This window comes from Ovis canadensis, chromosome 4, assembly GCF_042477335.2.
Source record: "Ovis canadensis isolate MfBH-ARS-UI-01 breed Bighorn chromosome 4, ARS-UI_OviCan_v2, whole genome shotgun sequence".
NCBI lineage: Eukaryota > Metazoa > Chordata > Mammalia > Artiodactyla > Bovidae > Ovis > Ovis canadensis.
The window spans coordinates 70,507,119-70,530,148 of record NC_091248.1 but is presented as its reverse complement, the minus strand read 5'-3'; the positions used below and the strand labels follow the sequence as shown (position 1 = coordinate 70,530,148).

Sequence of the window (23,030 nt, the reverse complement as noted above, 5' to 3'; positions counted from 1 at the left end):
TGGGTGGCAGAGAAAAGCAAACAGTAGCCTAGCAGCCTGGCAAAAGATGCCCCTGGGGAGGTATGTCTGAGCAGCCGAGTACAACTCCAAGGCGGCTTCAGCATCAGAGACTGCTGGAAAATTAAGGAAGAAGCTGAGAAATGAAGTTGGTATTAGAATAATTAATAACAAGGTCTTTATATCAACTAATTGCTGATCTTCCTTATACTTACATTCTTATAGTGGTGATGGTGTGGTTGCTAAGTTGTGTCCAACTCCTGTGATCCCATGGAGTGGAGCCTGGTAGGCTCCTCTGTCCATGCGATTTCCTAGGCAAGAATACTGGATTTGGGTTACCATTTCCTTCTTCAGGGGATCTTCCTGACCCAGGGATCAAACCCATGTCTCCTGCTTTGCAGGCAGGTTCTTTACTGCTGAACCACAGGGAAAGCCCTATGTGCGTATAGCCAGGTGTTTACCCCCTTGACAAAATATGCAAACAGTTCTCCAAGGGCATGTAGATATTTATGCCTGAGTAAAACCTTGTTTTGGTATGTGAGAGTCCCACAGTATAAAATCTGGCTTAAAGCTCAGTTTGAGACGCAGTTTCTTAGCCAGCCATAGCTGTGTCATTTGGGGAGAGTTACTTAAGTTCATTTCCTCAGCTTCCTTTTATTCATAAAAGTATATCCATCATAAAAAGTGGTTGTAAGAATTTAATAAAATCATGTATACAGAAGTGCTTAGCACAGTGACTAGAACATAATAAACATTCAATAGATGATAGCCATTGACATTTTTATTGTTACTGATGAATTAGTTGTTTTACGTGGAAAGGGGGAAAAGAAGCCAGAGGTTAGGTTTTGGAAAAAATATAGCAGTATCTCTTCTAATTAGGTAGAAGAGAAATACGTGAGAATGGGTATGAATGCATGTGGATGTATAACAGATTACAAATCAAAATCCCCACCCCACTTTCCTCTCCATTACCTAATTGTGTAGAACAAGAAATCAATATGCATTAGGATTCCAAAGAACCTAGGAATACCTATTTTAAAATTGCATTAAGATGGTACCCACCTGAAATTCCATCAGTATTCAAACAAAATTATTTATTTAGAGAAAATCCACTGTGTTGTTTGCGTTTCCAAGACATGACAAAGGATTTTTTAAAATATTCTGTATAGAATACCATGAACATTGAAAGTTGTGCTCAAAGAACCCAGTGCAAGAGTAAGACTGCTTTCAAGTCTTGTGATTTACACTAATTAATCAAATATTGCTCAGTATGTTGGTATGTTTTAATATAAAAATATTTTTAATTCACATGGAGTAAACATTGCATAAGGAGATATGCCATGTTCCTCACTTACCCTGCCACACCGATTTAAATCAAGAGTTCTAGGTCCAGACCAAATAGCAACAACAAAAGTTTACTAAACTTGTCCACTTGTTCTTAATTAAGTTCATAGTTAAAAAAAAAAAATATTGTGAAGTCATCACACAAGATGACTGGCCAATTCAATTTTTAAATCAATCAAAAGGGTTTTTACATATTAATATTAAAAAAGCTTTGCAATCAGCCTACAGTGTTCAGTTTTGAATCAGCTTTAGTCTAAGTAATAGTTCCTAAAAAACATAAATGTAAATGTTTATCAACAAAATAGCTGCTCAAAATAATTGCCGGTTAAATTTCATTCTTTCATACTTTATGAAATGTTGTAACTATTGCGGATATGCCAAAGATGAGATGATTTTAGTTTTCTTAGCTTGTCATGAAACTGCTTATGTTCAGAGGCCCCCCCCCCCTTTTTTTTTTCCTGATTTTACAATCTAGTAGTTACTGACAGGCACAGGCAAATGCTTTCTTTGTTCATCAGACTGTCTTGTAATAATTTCCATTTGTGATAAATCTCCAATCTGTCTACTGGAGGACATGATGAAAAGGGACTCAACCTTGAAAGAGCTACTTTTTGGTGATAATCAGGTATGTTTTCAATCAAACCTATCTTAAAGTTTTTCCTTCGCTAATCTGATCTTTATTGCTCTTTAACTACAAATGTGATATTTGTTTTCCTTTCACTGATGCTGTAATTGTCTTTGGTAACTGTTAACAATGAGGATCTTGAAATAATACCCACTTAAAGTAAAACTGTTAAGAAAATGTAATAATTTACAATCGGATTATTCCAATTCCTCCTTATGAATCTAAATTCATTCACTCAGTTAAACATATTTTTAAAATACCTCCTATAATAAGCAAGGCACTCTTCTGGGTAACTATATGAGAAATATCAAGATGTGTAAGCCTTTGCTTGAAAAGAGATGACAGTCTAGTATCTTCCAATACAGATGTTAAAAAGTGCTCACAGATTTAACTCCTTTGAGCATTTACTATCAAATATACTTAATCACATGCTTAAAATTAAGCCATTTTCTTATGACATATATAATATTAACACATCACCTGTGGAAAGGTAATGTAGAACATTGCCTTGAAAGAGATTAGGATCTAAATGTGAAAGAATACCTATAAAAAATGTAGTACCCCAAAATCAGTAAACATATTTAAGCCAAAAGTTACAAACAAAATGTATAGTTATAAATAGACTTTAATGAAGATTCTAGTTTAAAAGAATTCTATCCACCAATGCATTAAATATAAATGCATTTTAATTAGCAATGTAGCTTTTAAAAAGTGTATAACTTATGAAAACACTGTTCATAAAAATTGTTTCCTGAAAAAGGTCTTTTCTCTAGAATTTCATATTAAGAGGAGGGAGATAGAAAGCTATACAAAAAAAGATAAATCCAAATGTCCCAGAAGAGTTTAGTCAGAGCAAATTAAAACAAATTTTGAATGAAATTTTTTTTTTTAAAGATGTTTTTAGACTTTTTTGTGTGTGGTTTTTAACAAGGTACTACACAAGGAAACAAGTCAATAGTATGTTGAAAAACATCTCCACATTATCTATTTCTTTTAGTGGCGTGGTAAAATTGTGCCCTTTCATAATTTCTATCACTTTAACTCCTTCCTAAACATACGATATAAAAAACAAGAGGCCACAAGAAAATTAGTCTCATTGTCACATCTGTGTTTGAATCCTAAGGTAAAAGTAAGCAATTATCTTTCCTGTAATTTTCCTTCTCCAAACTGTCACTTTGTTTCATCAAAGTTAGTAAGTAGGCTCAAATCACATTTTTAGCCCAGAGCTTTTTCAGTTGTACTTTATAGAAAATATTTATCAAAGCATTAGCTTTGTGGTTGTAAAAATGTCTGCTACCTTTTGAATGTCATTTTTAGCAAAATCTTAGTTTCACTTTATAAAGAATGCAGGATATACTTTTATATTTGGCTTTCTCAGAGTAAAGGGATATGATATGCTTTAGTTAAAGCTCATTTGCTCAACACTGGCTCAGAATTTAAAAGGTGGTTTTACTTAATGTTGATTAAACTTTTGTAGCTATAAGCTCATAATTTTAACACTTGGCTTGTCTGCTATGCTATTTCTGAGTAGTAGTGAAATACTATATTTCATTTGGATGATGATATAAATATGTAACCAAATACTAGAAAATTTCAAATTGACCTACTAACCATACACTCTAATACATACTTGCATGTTTTTTGACTAACCTTTTTAATATACTAAAATATTCAATAACTACTGTTTGCAAATTATGTGAAAAATTAATTTTTGACAAAATTTTATTCATAGCATTAGGAAAATCATACTCAAAACACAGAAATAATCAGACTATATAACAATGCTGCATAGATAGTGGTATACAAGTTCCCTGATGCTAAGTGACTTCTTCCTAACTAGAACTGCTATTTTCAAGTCACAAGTAGAAAATGGTAGCGGCATTATTTCCTCTCTCTGAGGTTGGAAGAAATGGCTTTTATGGTGAGAAATTACACTGTTTAAATAGCAAAGATTAGAGTATCCTCCAATTTAAATCTATTCCCTTCGTGTTATTTCTCAGAGATGAAAACTTAGAATGTTAGGATTATTAGAAAGGAATAGGAGGTAAATTACCTTTTAGGAGATAGCCCGATCCATGCCTGCTTTACTTGGATAAAACACTGAAGTTTTAAAAATTACAACCACACCATTATGCTTAACTGAAATTACCAGTATGAATACTTTTTTACATAATACATTACAGGTATACAAGAAAAAAGAATGACCCTGTTTCCAATCCTTTGACCTCAAGTAGAAAAAAGTGTTACCACTAATGGGGATCTGAAAAATTGTTTCCATGACAGAGCAGTAACTCTACAGAGATCAAAATCATTTCTCAGTACTGAAAGTAGCCTAAATCAATGACAAATGGCTACATTTCTTTCATAAAATTACATTTTGAAAGGGAAGACAATTTATTTGGGAGGAATTTCTAGCTGAAAACATTTTTATTAAGAAAACATTGTTACCCTGAGAAAGACTCTTAAAATTGCCAGTGCTTTCAGAGGCTCCCAGCAAGGCATGAAGGAGCACGTTGTAGGCTCTAGTTTCTTACAGTTACCTATATGAAGAATGTTTTTACCTAAACAGTGCTTTGGGCTTCTCTGCGATACTGGTAACAGGTCACAGCCAAGTGTCTAAATGTGACGTACGATAAGCAAATTTTACATATTCATTTTAAGCAGACTTCTTCCTTTTCCCTTTTCTGAGAGTGAGTCTGAAATTCTTCAACTGGTTTTGGACTCAAACCTATTGTTCACAAAAATAATCTTCTGTAAGCAAACTGGTAGTTTTCTTAGAACAGTAAACAAATTGGTTTACATTCTCTAATCTATGCCTAGAAAATAAGGCAATGATAATTCTTCATTGGCCACTGCAGGGCAGAGACAAGTCTTCTTTCTAATCAGAGGCATATGCAAACATTCCTCAAAGTGCATTGTTATTATTTTTTAACATCTCTTATGCATTGACAAAGTCAACATTTTTGACTCCCTATATACTTTTAGTATAAAATGCTTACTCCCAACTCCTTACACATACCATAATTACTTGAGAAAAGACAAAATAAGATCAGCTACAGAAGTAGCAAGATATTTTTTACAAATAAAAATACAATATACAAAAAATGGCAAGTTAGTGATAAATGGTAGAATAAACTCTCAATAATATTCCACTTTGGGCTCCAAATTAAGATTTGACGAGTTTGAAGCCTTGTCCTGTATCCAGCACAGCAGGAAGAAACCAACTCATTTTTAATCTTTTCAAGCACCTGAAACAAGTCTTGCAGATCCAAAACAGGTTCAGACCACACAACCAATTTGCCAAATGCACCAGTGGATACGTAATGCGAGGAAAGTAGAGCATCCAGTGCTTGGCCACGTCGCTTCCTGTTGGCAGGTGTAGTGTGTAGTCACTCCACCGTTTTGACACGCCATATACTGCTTTCACTCTGCGTCCCTTCTCAGTCCAGCAGATGTTATTAGTGGTGTTGCAGTTATATTCTACCCAGTCTTTTGTGAAGTCACCCAGCTGAGGTGGGTCAGCCTCTTCGATATCTATTGTCTTTGTCATCTCTGCTCCTTGCACTGCAATATACTGGTCGTTGATTTTTCTTACTTCTTTCACCCAAGGAGTTGAATTCTCACTGTCTAATATGATAATCAGTCGGGAACAGAAGGAACCATTCTTTTCTCGCCACCATTCTAAAAGTGTGTCAAGGCGTAGTATGTCACCACCTGTGAACAAAAGAAAGTTCAGTAGAGCAAGAATTAAGTGTCTTACTAAAAATACTCTTTTGTCTTGAGTGTATTGTCTTTAAGTTTTTAAAGTTAAATATGTAAGAAAAAAGAGGGTGCCTTCTTTTTCAAAGTATCTTTTCAGAAGAATTTTCAGAAACAGAAAATAGACTTTCAACTTCAGGTAAAAACCAAACCAAAAAAACTAAAAAAATCCAATCATCCTGTTCTTTACATTAAAGAGATATGCTATGATTAAAAAAATGCTATGATAAAATAAGAAAATTATTTAATAAAGGTAAATTTGGTAAAAAGAAATTATACAGAAAAGGTAGTATTCTACATTGGGCAGCAAATTATGATTTGTGGTCATATCTAGCCGGCCGCTAGTTTTGCATGGCCTGAGAGGTTAAGAACTGATTTTACATTTTTAAATGGTGTAAAAAAATTTTTTGAGAAGTTTGTGATGTAAAAATTACAGGAAATTTAAATTTCATGTTTCTATAAATGTCTATGACTGCTTTTATTCTACAAAAAGCTAAGTATAGTTGCAAGAGGTACTTTATGGCCTATCAAGTCAAAAATACCTGATCCTTACAGAAGAAGTTTGCTTACCCCTGTTCTACATCTCTGATAAATTGTTAACTTATCCTCATATGTGGGTACCCACTAGATAAAAACACTCACCCTCCTAGGAACAAGAGTTTGGAATTGGTTTGTTTTTAAAATCAATTGTATACCTCAAAACAACAAAGGATTAAAAAAAACATATACCAGAAATTTCTAAGGTAAAAATATTTCTGACCTAGAAAGCTTGTCTTACAGCTACTCATTACACATTTTGTTCATATTGTATGGGTTATTTTTTTTTTTTGCATTAAAATTTTAAATATACTGTATTAAAATCTGATCATTTACTTTTTAGTACTCCATTAAAATTTGTGTCCCAGGCATCTGCCATTCTCACCTCATTCTAGTTCTGGCTCTGTCTCAAATGGTATACTAATCCAATCCTTCCAATTCTAGCAATTTATCCTAAGAAAGGGCAGGGATGTGGACAAAAATAACATATAAAGATCATCTTCCCACTGCTACCTCAGACAGTGTAAAATCTGAAACAACTGAGGGAATGGAAATAATTATAACCTTATGAGAGAGTTTTATCATAAATCATATTTATAAAGAAATTTTAATGACAAAATATCTATGATATTAGGAGAAAAAGCATGACATAGAAGTGTATCTACAAAAATAATAGCAATATTTTTATATAATAAATATATAATAAAATAATAAAAATAACAGCAATATTGTCTGGGTATTTTTATTTTCAGGTGGGTTTTGCTATACTTTTTTGTATCTTTGAAAATTTTAACAGTTATTTTTATAATTAGAAGAAAGTTTTAACATGTTACAATTTACTAATACAAGCTCCAACAACCTAGCTCCAGAATAGGTATTTCTACCAAGAGCAACCATCTTCTTTGCTAAACTATCAAAATGACAATACCAGAGAGACAGAATCTTTTAGAATTTGGATTCTATCAGTAATATGATCCATAAAAACAGAGCATATATCATATCCTTATTCACCAGACTGTGACAATGCAAAATTTGTTTTTCATGTATTACTAATATACTGCTTCACAGAGACCTCTATTAGGTACCTTTTTAAAAGGATCAAGCTCACTTTTCATTATTTCCACTTTTATTAAACTTCTCTGAAGAGGACATCATAGATTATATGAGTTATTATACGAATTCCATCTGCCAGTAAACACTGTCTAACTTGCCTTCTACAACTGTTTCAATAAAGATTCTGTAGCACATGCTACACTAATTCTTATACACATGCTCTTTAGATATTAGCAAGAAACTTAAAGCAGCATTAAAGCCCTTTATACTAATTCTCTTGTCTTGTTTTGCTGCTTTCTCCTATGAAAAGGTTCTATGTCGAATTTGGCTTTTGGCCCAGATGTAAAGTACTTACATTTATCTCAGTAACATTTATCTGATGCTGTTTAAGTAATTGAGAATGTTTTTAAAGACTTTATCTGTGATAAACTGCTTTATAGCTTAAATAGATTGTTTGTGTCTTGTCATTACCAAATTGTTTTTTAACCCTCAAGCAAAGAGGCAAAGATACTAGGTTCCACATTATGAAGTCCTATAAGTGTAAGACGACTACATATTCTGAGAAGTACTGTGAGTAAAGATATGGGTTAAGGAGCACACACAGATTTTTCTCACAGTGAGTTCTGGACCTACTCTTAACTTCAAGCAAAATCTAATCCTGATGCTTCCTATCTAAAGGTTTTAAGAAAAAAAATTTTTTAAAGAAAACTGTTTATTAATAAATTCTCAGACTTAGCATGTACGCAGAGCTTAGAGTTCTTTGTCATTTAGACTGGAATGGAAAGCATTTTCTTCAGAGCAGGGGTGTTCAATAACATTTCTGAGAAAGAATCAACATCTGGGGCTGTTTCAGGCAGGCCAAGGGAAGGAACTGATTGGAAACAGGATTCATTCTTTGGGCCTGGTTTAACCTGCAAGTGAGCCAGGTGCCTCAGGCCAGCGGGGAGTACATGGTTGCTGAATTATGGGGCAAAGCCTAGCCCTCCTGGGGAAGGTAAGGCCTGTTAACATATGCTTTCTCCACTGTTTTGTTCTACTTTTACAATAAAGTGTCTCACAGAGAAAATTACACATACAGGAACAAGTCTTCTTGGCTAATAGTAGAATTCTGTAGTGGTCTACTTATGCCATCTTTATAATATTTTTTAATGTATAATATTGTAGAAGGTAACTACTAGACATTTATTTACCTAAACTATAACCCTACTTCAAAGTATCTTCATAAATTATTCTCAATTCACAGTGAAGGAAAACATAAAAACACTGACATTTATGCTACTGCTATTCATCTTGGTGTCTATTACATTTTCTAAGAAAAAATGACTATAAATATCAGTAAACTGAACACCTAGAGTTTATTTCCAAAGCCATCTTTTAAAAGATATTTGAGATAAATTTTTAAGAGTTAAGAAAAATACAAACTTTGGGGAAAATGTTCATATTAAGTAATAAATACTTCATGTAAACATAAGCTTGCTTTTAAAATTATTAGACCTAGAGACTGTCATACACAGTGAAATAAGTCAGAAAAACAAACTGTGTATTAATGCATATATGTGGAATCCAGGAAAATGGTGTATTAATGCAGCCTTCCTATTTCAACCTGACACTCCAACCCACACATCTGATATTACCAATAATGAAAAAATTTCCAGGTTAAGTCTAAGATAATAGCCACCACTGCTGACCTAATATCAATCATTTTTGTTATTGTTCCAATGAAACATGTTTGTTATTTATGTAGAGGACAGTATGTTTTACTAACTATTCAAAAGTCAAGTCACTGGGTAGAATTCATTATTTCTCTTTACTACAATCATATCCTTAGGAAAAAACTGTAATTCATGCAGTAATTAAATGAAATAGAAATTTTAAAAATGAAATTACTTTCTTATAAAAAATAATGAAGGATATATGCACGGCCACCAAAATTATGCCCCTCCCCTTGCATCTGAGTTATTATAAGCATTTCAGTAGCAGTTTTCAAATAATCAATCCCTGCTTTTAGGTTTGAAATATAGTTCTGTAAAAACATTTGAATTGACTTTTTCTCTTGTGCTCTGAAGTACACAGAATGCTATATACTTTACCTTAATTTGAAATAGCTGTAAATGTGAAAAAGTAGTTTTATACGTTGTGTTATTAAAAAGTCACAAGTTGAGTACATGATTTTATAACCTTATGCTGAAGTAGTTTTGACTAGTTTCTTTCATATTACAGTATTTCAAAAATGGGTGAACCATGCTAACAAAAGAATCTTCTGATCCAGAACATGCCATTTCTGGGCCTTTGTGGTTTTAACCTTTGGCAGCAACATAGTACAATGGCGGGGAGGGCGGATTTTAGGCGTCAGGCAAATCTGGACTTGAATCGTGGTTCCATCATTTAGGAATAATATGACCATAGGTAAGTTATGTAACCACTTTCAGCTTTCATTTCATCCTTTGAAAAATAGAGGTGACAGTATCTCAAAGAACTTCAAGTGAAGATTAATAATGTGTATAAAGTACCAAGCATAGTAGCTATGCTTCAAACATGCTCAGTAAGTATTGGGGCTTCCCTAGTGGCTCAGATGGTAAACAATCTGCCCGCAATGCAGGAGACCTGGGTTCGATCCCTTATTAGTTTGACTTTACTCCTTCTAGATAGCCATTGACTTATTCAGTATTTGTTAGACCAAAAAATTACAAAAATCTATTTATAAGAAAACCCTGGAAACCAATCTGGCACTAAATTAGTGAGACCATGATGGTCTGAAATCATGTCTACTTTAACCTTCAGTTTATTTCCTTTCTTCTGGGATTCTTGTATTGGCACTCTATCTCTGTCCTTCCGTAATACTTCTCTTTATATTTTTCTGTGAATATCTTTTGCTACTTATATTTTATGACTATTTTATTGTGTTCACAGTGTAAAACATCTAAAAAATTTTTAGAAAAAAAGGGTATAATTAAGTCTAAATGAATTATTCCTAATCTAAAATATTACCTGTTTTGTCATGATTCATTCAATGATTTTATCTATCTATCTACTACTTAAGGATCTCCTACTATTTGCCAGACTCTCTTCCAGCACTAAGCAAGTTATCTCATAAAAAAAAAGCCTTGGATTTACAGTCTCCTCTCTAGTTGGGAAGACCAACAAACAAATTTACATCTAAATCTCATTTCTCCCTTGGCAAGGAGGTTTAATATTACCCCTTCTATTTTCAGATGAGAGAACTGAAATGGAGAGTGTAATCTGCCTCAAACAGCAGTGCTGGGGCAAATTAGGACAGAGCTAAGGTCTCCTGACCTAAACACTACTCCAACCACATCATATCACCTGCTGCTTAAAATTATGGTGTGCTTTCTAACAAATAAAATTGAACATGTGAAGAACTATTGAAATCAGCATCTATAATCTTAAAGACTTAGAAGTATTAGCCAAATAAGTTAATCAGATTCTGAAAAATGTAACTATTTAATAATTCTGAAAATAGTTTAAAGGGAAATTATAAGTCTCACATCAAGCAGATTTTTTTTCTTCCAATCAACACAAAACATAATTTTTGAAACCTCTAGAGATCACTAAAATTATGCTAAACAACATGCCAGAGAAAAGGTAAACAAAACAGTCATATATATACTTGGTAAACTATAAAGTGGAAAATTGAGAATCTGGAAACATTGTTTCAGTGTGAAGGACAGATTTCCACAAATACGTGTATCTGCACATAAGTGAAATTGCCAGAGGTGGACTTACCTGCAAGAGCCCACTCTCCTGTACCATGGGTGTGCCCACTGTAATATAAAACATACGTATCATGCCTAGGCCCATCCACAGTCCGAAGTTCAAGGAAAGCTTTCAGTTTGGAATGTAGAGTATCAAAAGACAGTCCGCTTGTAGAATAGTCACACCCATAGGTCTCAATCATGTGATAGGCAAAAAATCTTTGGATAGCATTGAGCATGCCAGTAGACCTCAAATTTAACTCCTGTACGTGTTCTGGTGGAAGAAGTGTTGGCTGACCATCAGGACTGAAAAAGGAGAAAAAAACCATCATTTTGGTGTTCATGAAGTGTTCATTCTATGTCACATTCCTATTTTTCATTTATAATAAATTATCTAAGTTACTAATAACTAAATGGCATAATCTGTTTTTTAAAAAACCTGTCTTTTCTAAATTTTCCACAGTGCTAAGAATTATGCTTGGAAAATCAAAGCCTAGTTTCTAAAAATTATACCTCTTATCAATAAGATCTGGTGCTCTGTGACAACCCAGAGGGGTGGGATGGAGGGGTCTATAGGAGGGAGGTTCTAGAGGAAAGGAATATATGTATACTGGTGATTGAATCACAGTGTTGTACAGCAGATACCAACACAACATTGTAAGCCAATTATCCTCCACATAAAAAATAAATAAAACTGAAATCTGGGAGGATATCTCCAAATGTGGGTTGTACTACTTTTCATTCTTTTACCAAGAATTTGGCATCTTCTTACCAAATGAGATATTAAACAAGACTTTAAAAGGCAAGACTGTACTAATATTACCCCCAAAATGTTTCAAGAACACTGGATTGGGGACAATAATGAAAGTACTTTTTTTCTTGAGAAAAAACACAGTATGGAAACAGTATTTTAAATTAATTTCCATATTGAAAAATAGTCTTTATAAAGTGTTCAAGTTTTACTAACTTGAGGTACACAAATGACAAAACAACTTACCTTTTAATAAATGACATTTTAAAACAATTATTATAATTTAGGTCCATTGCCTTATACTACTGAACACTAATTGAAGACAGACTTGATCCTGGAATACATGTAAAATGGTACGTTGGTAAAGATGACAAACTAGTTCTTAAAACTAGCAGGATCAAATCAATATTCAGGGAGAAAAAAAAAAATCACTCCTACCCAGAAACTAGACTTCTAAGTAGGAATTCTGAAAACTTTACATTTGCTTCATGTATTTATCCATACTATTCTGATAATTCTACAAAAGCTTTCATTAAAAAAACATTTTGTCCCATATTTTATCATTTAACAGCCACAAAACAGTAAAAGAGTAAACAATGCATAGTCAAAAATTACAATAAAAATCTGTGCAAATTACTACTTTCACATATTCTTCCTAGACAGTTATCACATCTTACTTTATGGAATCTTTTGAAATATATTTCTTTTACTTCTTATAAGAATCTTTACCTTATTTATCAAATCTTTAATATGGAGGAAAATATTTACTATAAGTAGTCAACTTTGTGGTTTTATGTCAAATATTTAAAATCCAATGAAAACTTTATGATCAGTTTTCTCCCACCTCTGCCAAGGAAAATATGATGACTACTTTGTCAGCATAATTCGTTACTGGCAAGGAACTATTTTTTTTTTTTTCTATTTCAAAAGTACTTAAACTATAAGAGAAAAACTAAAATTTAGTAATGATTATAAATTGAAACAGATTAGCCACATATTGGAGTCAAAATTATTTTAATAAAATTGCCATGAGATATTTGATTTTATTGTGAATGTTTCTGAATTCCTGGTATTTGTACTACATTTTCAAGTAGATAGTATTTTTACATTCATATTCTCACTACCTCTTCAGGACATTCCTCTCTCTGCAATTTAAGTTAAGATACAGAGGTTCAGAGAGGTAATGATTTGCCTAAAGGAATACAGAACAAGAATTTAGGACGCTCAGGTCCACTGTACATTCTATTACACTTCACCATGTGGTTTCACATTTCCTTAAACAAGATATTCCTAAGAAAATGGAATAACTTTACAAAGAAAATCTACTTATATTTTTATGATTTTTAGCTAAAACAGACTCTAATCACGTTTACCAAAAACAAAACTTTAATTGAACCCTTAAGATTTACTACTCAGAGTAGATAAAGGTTTATAAACATTTGGGATAAATGAAAAAAATGCAAGAGTATTATATTTTGAGAATATTGTAGCTTTGAAAAAATGAGCTATCATCTTATATTCATACAAATATTGGAAGGATGTTAAGAGTCAAGGTGCTATGACTAATTACACTAGGTTACTGTACCTGCAAAAGTTGGTGGGAATCACAATGGCATATCCAACAGATGTTCCTCCTAAACAGCTACCCAATTCATGGAAGAGGCCATGAGCCATGGATTCCAAAGGCAAAACAATCAGAAACATGCTCAAGAAGATTCCATTTGTTGGCTAAAACAAATTTAAAAACAGTATGTTTACCATAGCATGTGTGATTAAACTTACGTAGTGAGTATGTATATATATTTATAAATCCGTATTTATTCACTTTTTGCCCCTACTTCCAAAAAGGATTGAAAGGATAATTAATGATCTAAAATCCATTATATGTTGAAAGACACAAGAACACATGGATAAACAACAGAGCCTAAATTTATCTATAAACTCCTGGACATCATGGTAAAACAAACATAATATGCATATTGTATTTTTAAAATTTGTCAAATAATATCCCAAACTAAAAACATATATAATATACATATATGTAACATCTTTAATATGACAGAGAAAAAAGCCAGAAAACAAATCCTTTCCTGTTAACACCCACATGCTTTAAATCATTTTTCAAATAACACTCATTTATCAGAGTGTAGAAAGGGTCTTTTTTTCCCTTGTGAAAAGTCCAGAAATTAAGAGAAAATTTTAAAATGTAAACTCCTTAAAACTATAAAAATGAATTCTATTCTTAAACTTACAAAGCAGTTTTCCTTTGAAAATATCTAGACTCTTTGTAACTAAATCAAAACTAAAATATATTTATACATTTAAGCAGCCTAAAAACAATGGAAAAAGGGAGGCAGGCGAAATATTAAGAGAAGGCAGATTTAGGTAGTATTTGCAATTAAAATAAAAAAGGACCCATTAAATGAAAAGAAAATGGAAGGATGAGTCACTCAATACCACCCTGCATTCTTACAAGATGGATAGTATTCCACATTCTCTGTGCTGCTACTGCACATACTACACAGTTAGGTGTGTATGTGCATGAATGAATACACATTTTCCCAACACTAACAAGTGGTTCATTCGATTAGAGTTTTAGTAAAAAAAAAAAAAAAAAAGTTGAATCCCATAATGGAAAAATGGATATAATGCCCTATGTTTGGTACACTGGTGGTGGTGGTTTAGTCACTAAGTTATGTCTGACTCTCAAGACCCCATGGACTGGAGCTCGCCAGGCTCCTCTGTCCATGGGATTTCCCAGGCAAGAATATGGAGTGGGTTGCCATTTCCTTCTCCAGGGGATCGTCCCCACCCAGGGATCAAACCCACATCTCCTGCATTGCAGGCAGTCTCCTGCATTGCAAGTGGGTTCTTTACTGCCACCAGGGAAGCCCACTTTTGGTATATTGTGTGTTATCAGTTACATAAATAATACAGTACCTGCTCAATTTAGAAACACTAGAAAAAGATATGATTAGATTCATTCTGAGTACCATTACCATTCACAGCTGTTTAAAATATGTTCAAACTTCATGCAATATATGTTATCACAAATATTTAGTCTTTTACCAAAATGGGATGATACATAATGTTCTGCAAACTTTCTAATACACTATAAGCTTATTAATGTAATGCTAAATCATTTGTAAATACCAAATGGCATTATTATCATGTTTATGAAATTTTAATTAGCTGATTTCCTATTTGTGTATTTAGATTCCTTATATTTTTCCTCTGTGATAAACAAAACCAGAATAAGTATTGAGTTCTCTGATGATTATATTAAATATCTTTGATCATTTGGGTTCAACTTTGGTGAAATATTTTGCCATAGGGCTGTCTATTAATGATTCACAGTTTTGTTTTGCTATTAATATAAGTGTAATGTACTCATGTTGTGTCTTGCTAAATCTTCTCCGTCTACCTAAAGGTCAAGAAGGTATTTTACATTATCCTCTAAAGGTTTTGTTTTTTTGCACTTTGCTTTAGGTCTATAATCCAAATATAGTTGATTTTTATAAGAACAGTTCAAATTAAGTTTTTCATATGAGCACTCAACTATTTACCAATTACTGAAAATCTAAACCATTCCCCATTACTGTACTATTTTTGTCATAAATCAGGCATTCTGATACCTGCTTTTTTAACTCATGTTCCATTGGCCTATCTATTTTTTCAAATAGTTTCTTTTACCCACATTTCCTCCTTTCTTTCTGGGACTCCAGTAAAACACAAATGAGATTTCCCTGTATCTTTTATGAGTCTTATCCTTCTGTACAGTATTTCCTCTATTTTTCCTCAAGCTTCTACTTTCATAGCTTTCTCTGAACTATATTTTCCAGCTCACTAATGCTCACTTCTCATTTGTCTAATCTGTTAAACTTGTACACTGAGTGAATTTCAGGTATTTTATTTTCTGATCCAAAAACATGTCTAAAATGAAAAAAAAGCCTGTCATTTTTCAACTCTGCCTTGTCACTTTTTTATATTAATAGCTTCCAGCTTCCCACCATTATTTACTATCTTTGCTTTTGTTTTTACTATCTTTGCTTTTTTCAACTTGCTAAATAAGTATGATGGCTTTCTGTGTTTGATAATTCCAATAAACCAAGACATTCTGGTCTGCCTATTGCCTGCTGGTTCTGTTGCACCTTGCTCTTGATGCCATGTGGGTGAGTGAGGGGGGAGGGCAGAGAGAGAATCTGGTTATATTTATGAGTTGAACACTGTATGCAAAAAAAATATGACTAATTTCAGAGCTAGGATAATTATACCTTCTCCAAGAGGATTTCTGTTTCTTCTAGGGGGCTGTGGGCACTAACAGTTTATATATCTTAATCCAGGTGTATCACTAACAGGATACAGTATCAGGATGCAAATTCATTAGAGGGTGTAATGTATTTATTAAAAAATACATTTCTACTATAAACACCAACTTCTTCTTATACAACTTATGTCCAAGAGAATTTACATACTTTTTACACTTAGGTTAATAACTCTATCAGTAAGAAAAATCACTCTTTTATGACATAGCTTACAATTTAAAAGCTGCAACAATTCTCACAACTATTACTACAGCAATTTCAATGGCTGTTTTTAAACATTACTTGTTTAACTCTTAGGTTTAATAGGTAATCATCCTATCTACAAATATTGATAATTTCATTATTTTCTTTTCAACTTCTATACCTTCTATTGCATATATTGTTCCATTATAATAGGAAATACTTTGATCAATTAAACCTTTATCCACATAAAAGTAGATGGGGAACTTTTAGATATGGATGGCTAACTGTACTACACCATAAATATAAGGGACTCCAGTAACTGCAAATTTTGGTATTCAGAGGAGGTACTGGAATCAATCCATTGTAGATACCTAAGGATCACTGTACATTCAAATTATGTCAGCCATTTACTTAAATAATTACTGGTTGGGGGGAGGGGGTGGTCAAAATGGTGGAGGAGTAGGACAGGAAGCTCACCTTCCCTAACAAAAACATTAAAAACACATCTACGAGTGGAATGATCGACACAGAACATCTACTGAAAGCCAGCAGAAGACCTCAGACTTCTCAAAGGGCAAGAAAACCTCCGCGTAACTGGTTAGGACAAAAGGAAAAAAGAAACAGACGAAGCCTGCACCCAGGGAGGAGCTGTGGAGGCAAGTTTCCCACACCCTGGGCAGTCCCTCACTGGCACGGAGATCAGCCTAGATGGAGGGGAGCTTCAGAGGCTAGGAGTAGAGCACAGCATTTGTGGAGGGCAAAACAGAGTAACGTGAACAGAAGGTTGGCACTGCCACTCTGCACTCCCCCGCCTAAGATACTCATATGTTGGTGAAGTTGGGGGCTAGGCACTAAAGTACAGGCTTCAGAGGTCAGACCCAGGGAGAGGACAAGGGCTGGCTGCATGGAGACAGCCTGAAGAGGCTGGATGGTAGCAACAGAGCAGGTACTCCGAAGAAGCTGGGGCTGATGAGAGGTACCAAGTGCCGTTGTTGAGGGGGTGCATGGGAAGAAGGGTGAGAGAACCGTAAGAGCTCCTTTCCCTGTGACCATTCGGCAACAGGACACTGCCCACAGGAGTTCTGGGGCAGGCGCACGTCATTGTGGCCATCCCAGGCCCCAGAGGTGGCTATGAACTGCCACTACAAGACCTAACAGCAGGTGCCAGTCACTGCCACCACTCTCCTGGGAGTGTGGATAGCATCTGCCCACAGGAGACCCAAGAGCAGTGCCAAGCCCTGCCCCTGCTGTCCCAGGAGTGTGCAGACAGCCGCCACCCCCAGGAGACCCAAGAGCAGGTGTCGAAGACTGCCCCCTCTGTCCTAAGTGTGCACAAGGACCTCTGAACCGGCACACCACGTATCAAGGGGATAACGGCCAGCATACACTGAGGAGACAGACAGCATCCAAACTAAAAGCAGCCCCCTGACTCTGGAAAAGATGGCAGAGTAGAAAGATGTGAGCTCACCTCTTCTCATGAAGGGGCTTCCTTGGTGTCTCAGATGATAAAGATCCTGCCTGCAGTGTATAAGGCCAGGGCCAGATTCCTGGGTTGGAAAGATCCCCTGGAGAAGGGAATGGATATCCACTCCAGTATTCACGCCTGGAGAACATCATGGACAGAGAAGTCTAGCAGGCAACAGACCACAGGGTTGCAAAGAGTTGGACATGACTGAGCGACTAACACTTTCACATCTCATGAAAACACCAAAATCACAACTGCTGAACAATCATCTACAAAAACACCAGAACCTACCAAAAAACGTATTTTACAGTCAAGTCAAAAAGATGGTGGAGTAGAAGGACATGCACTCATCTCCTGCAAGAACACCAAAATCACAACTAGCTGCTGAACAATCATCGACAGCAGAATGTTGGAACCCACCAAAAAAGAGATACTCCACATCCAAGGGCAAAGGAGAAGCTGCAGCAAGACAGCAGGAGGGGTGCAATCGTGTTTAAAATCAAACTTCATACCCGTCAGAGATGCCTGGAGGGCACAAAGCAAACCTGTGCACATCAAGGTGCAAGGAAAGAACAGTGATCCCCACAAGAGACTGATCCAGACTTGCCTGTGCGAGTCCAGGAGCCTCTGGTGGAGACATGGGTTGACTGAGGCCTGCCGCAGGGTCAGGGACACTGACGGCAGCAGTTCTGGGAGGCGCGCCATGTGGCATAAGGCTTCTAAAGGAGGTCGCCATTACCACCATTAACCCTACCACAGATTAAGGCCAAACTACAGGCAGGGAGCACAGCCCCACCCATGAGCAGAAGACTGGATCAAAGACTTACTGAGCAGGGCCTTGCCCACCAGAGGAAGACCCAGTTTTCTCCACAGTAAGTCCCTCCCAGCAGGAAGTTTGCACAGGCCTCTTACCCACATCTATCAGAGGGCAGACAGAATGAAAACCAAAATCCCAGAAAACTAAACAAAATAATCACATGAATCACAGCTTTGTTAACTTAATTAAACTATGAGCCATATAGTGTAGGACCACCCAAGACCGATGGCGGAGAGTTCTGACAAAACGTGGTCCACTGGAAGAGGGAATGGCAAACCACTTCAGCATTCTTATCTTGAGAACCCCAAGAACAGTATGAAAAGGCAAAAGGATATGGCACTGAAAGATAAACCCCCCGGGTCAGTAGGTGTCCAATATGCTACTGGAGAAGAGTAGAAAAATAGCTCCAGAAGGAATGAAGAGGCTGAGCCAAACCAGAAACGAAGCCCAGTTGTGGATATGTCTGGTGGTGAAAGTAAAGAACAATATTGCATAGGAACCTGGAATGTTAGGTCCATGAATCAAGGTGAATTGGAAGTAGTCAAACAGGAGATGGCAAGAGTGAACATTGACAATTTAGCAATCATTACACTAAAATGGATGGAAATGGGTGAATTTAATTCAGATGACTATTGTATCTACTACTGTGGGCAAAAATCCATTAGAAGAAATGGAGTAGCCTGCAGAGTCAACAAATGAGTTCATAGTGCAGTACCGGGTACACTCTCGAAAATGACAGGAAAATCTCAGTTCATTTCCAAGGCAAACCAATCAATATCACAGTAATCCAAGTTAAAGCCCCAACCACTAATGCTGAAGAAGCTGAACGGTTCTATGATGACCTACAAGACTTGCTAGAACTAACACCAAAAAAAAAAAAAGATGTCCTTTTCATCATAGAAGACTGGAATGCAAAAGCAGGAAGTCAAGAGATATCTGGAATAACAGGCAAGTTTGGTCTTGGAGTACAAAATGAAGTAGGGCACAGGTTAACAGAGCTCTGCCAAGAGAACGCACGGGTCATAGCAAACACCCTCTTCCAACAACACAACAGAAGACTCTACACATGGACATCACCAGATGGTCAATACTGAAATTAGACTGATTATATTCTTTGTAGCTTAGGTGGAGGAGCTCTATACGGTCAGCAAAAACAAGATCAGGAGCTTACTGTGGCTCAGATCATGAACTCCGTATTGCAAAATTCAGGCTTAAACTGAAGAAAGTAGTGAAAACCACTAAGCCATTCAGTTATAAGCTAAATCAGATCCCTTATGATTATATAGCGGATGTGACAAATAGATGCAAGGGATTAGATCTGACATATGAGGGCCAGAAGACCTATGGACAGAGGCTGCAACACCGTAAATGAGGCAGTGACCAAAATCACCCCCAAGAAAAAATGCAAAAAAGCAAAACCGTTGTCTGATGAGGCCTTACAAATAGCTAAGAAAAGAAAAGAAGCGAAGGCAAGGGAGAAAAGGAGAGATAAACCCATCTGAATGTAGAGTTACAAAGAACAGCAAGGAAAGCTAAAAAAACCTTAAGTGAAGAATGCAAAGAAACAGAGGAAAACAACAGAATGGGAAGGACTAGAAATCGATTCAAGAAAATTAGAGATACCAAGAGAACATTTAATGCAAAGATGGGCACAATAAAGGACAGAAAGAGTATGGGACCTAACAGAAGCAGAAGATATTCACAATAAGTGGCAAAAATACACAGGACAACTATACAAAAAAGATCTCAATGACTCAGATAAACACGAAGGTGTGATCACACATCTAGAGCCAAACATTCTGGAGTGTGAACTCAAGTGGGCCTTAGGAAGCATTACTATGAACAAAGCTAGTGGAGGTGATGGAATTCCAGCTGAGCTATTTCAAATCCTAAAAGATGATACTGTGAAAGTGCTACACTCAATATGCCAGCAAATTTGGAAAACTCACCAGTGGCCACAGGACTGGAAAAGATCAGTTTTCATTCCAATCCCAAATAAGGACAATGCCAATGAATGTTCAAACTACTGCACAATTGGGAAAGGAGTACAACAAGGCTGTATACTGTCATCCTGCTTATCTAACTTCTATGTAGAGTTCATCATGCAAAATACCATGCCGGATGAATCACAAGCTGGAATCAAGACTGCTGGGAAAAATATCAGATATGCAGATAACACTATCCTAATGGCAGAAAAGGAAAGAGGAACTAAAGAGCCTCTTGATGAAGGTGAAAGAGGACAGCGAAAAAGCTAGCTGAAAACTCAACATTCAAAAAACTCAGATCATGGCATCTGGTCCCATCACTTCACAGTAAATAGATGGGGAAACAGTGACAAACTTTATTTTCTAGGTCTCCAAAACCACTGCAGATGGTGACTGCAGCCAGACTTTTGCTCCTTGGAAGAAAAGTTCTGACAAACCTAGACAGCATATTAAAAAGCAGAGACAACTCTGAGAGATTGTGAAGGACAGGAAAGCCTGGAATGCTGCAGTCCATGTTGTGATCCACACAGTCAAAGGCTTTAGCATAGTCAATGCAGCAGAAGTAGATGTTTTTCTGGAATTCTCTTGCTTTTTCTATGACCCAGTGGACTTTGGCAATTTGATCTCTGGATCATCTGCCTTTTCTAAATCCAGCTTGAACATGTGCCAATTTTCAGTACATATACTTCAGTACTATTGAAGCCTAGCCTGAAGAATTTTGAGCATTATTTTGCTAGCATGTGAAATGAGTGCAACTGTTTAGTAGTCTGAACATTCTCTGGCACTGCGCTTCTTTGGGATTGGAATGAAAATCGACCTTTTCCTAGACGGCATATTAAAAAGCAGAGACATCACTTTGCCGACAAAGGTCTGTATAGTCAAAGCTATGGTTTTTCCAGTAGTCATGTAAAGATGTGAGATTTGGACCATAAAGAAGGCTGAGCACCAAAGAACTGATTCTTGTAAACTGTGGTGCTGGAGAAGACTCTTGAGAGTTCCATGGACTGCACGGAGATCAAACCAGTTAATTCTAAAGGAAATCAACCCTGAATATTCACTGGAAGGACTGATGCTAAAGCTCTAATACTCTGGCCACCTGATGTAAAGAGCTGACTCACTGCAAAACACCCTGATGTGGGGATGTTGGGGAAGACTGAAGGCAGGAGGAGAAGGGAATGACAGAGGATGAGGTGGTTGGATGGTATTATTGACTCAACGGACATGAATTTGAGCAAACTCAGGGAAACAGTGAAGGACAGGGAAGCCTGGCGTGCTGTAGTCCACGGGGTGGCAAAGAGTCGGATATAACCGACTGAACAACAACAATCACAGTCAAAGAAAAACCCACAAACAACCCAAAACCTGTGGGACACTATAAAAGCAGTGTTAAGAGGAAAGTTCATAGCAATACAGGCATACCTCAAGAAACAAGAAAAAAGTCAAATAAATAACCTAACTCTACAACTAAAGCAACTAGAAACGGAAGAATTGGAGAACCCCAGAGTTAGTAGAAGGAAAGAAATCTTAAAAATTAGGGCAGAAATAAATGCAAAAGAAACAAAAGAGACCATAGCAAAAATCAACAAAGCCAAAAGCTGGTTCTTTGAAAGGATAAATAAAATTGACAAACCATTAGCCAGACTCATCAAGAAGCAAAGAGAGAAAAATCAAATCAATAAAATTAGAAATGAAAATGGAGAGATCACAACAGACAACACAGAAATACAAAGGATCATAAGAGACTACTATCAGCAGTTGTATGCCAATAAAATGGACAACGTGGAAGAAATGGACAAATTCTTAGAAAAGTACAATTTTCCAAAACTGAACCAGGAAGAAATAGAAAATCTTAACAGACCCATCACAAGCACGGAAATTGAAAATGTAATCAGAAATCTTCCAGCAAACAAAAGCCCAGGTCCAGACGGCTTCACAGCTGAATTCTACCAAAAATTTCGAGAAGAGCTAACACCTATCCTCCTCAAACTCTTCCAGAAAATTGCAGAGGAAGGTAAACTTCCAAACTCATTCTATGAGGCCACCATCACCCTAATACCAAAACCTGACAAAGATGTCACAAAAAAAGAAAACTACAGGCCAATATCACTGATGAACATAGATGCAAAACTCCTCAACAAAATTCTAGCAATCAGAATCCAACAACACATTAAAAAGATCATACACCATGACCAAGTGGGCTTTATCCCAGGGATGCAAGGATTCTTCAATATCCGCAAATCAATCAATGTAATTCACCACATTAACAAATTGAAAAATAAAAACCGTATGATTATCTCAATAGATGCAGAGAAGGCCTTTGACAAAATTCAACATCCATTTATGATAAAAACTCTCCAGAAAGCAGGAATAGAAGGAACATACCTCAACATAATAAAAGCTATATATGACAAACCCACAGCAAATATTATCCTCAATGGTGAAAATTTGAAAGCATTTCCCCTAAAGTCAGGAACAA

At 35.8% G+C, this 23,030-nt stretch overlaps 1 protein-coding gene across 2 annotated transcripts in view; it reads right to left on the bottom strand.

Moving 5' to 3' along the window:
* Positions 1–760: 760 nt before the first annotated feature.
* The window catches only part of TMEM168 (transmembrane protein 168), a 55,342-nt gene continuing 33,072 nt past the window's right edge, over positions 761–23,030 (bottom strand). For both annotated transcript variants that reach the window (XM_069587991.1, XM_069587992.1), the window contains 3 exons: positions 13,365–13,507; positions 11,060–11,334; positions 761–5,680 (listed from right to left, as the gene is read on the bottom strand). In XM_069587991.1, the coding sequence (XP_069444092.1) occupies positions 5,133–5,680; positions 11,060–11,334; positions 13,365–13,507 (966 nt within the window). In that variant the 3' untranslated portion in view covers positions 761–5,132. The remainder of the gene's footprint in view (positions 5,681–11,059; positions 11,335–13,364; positions 13,508–23,030) is intronic.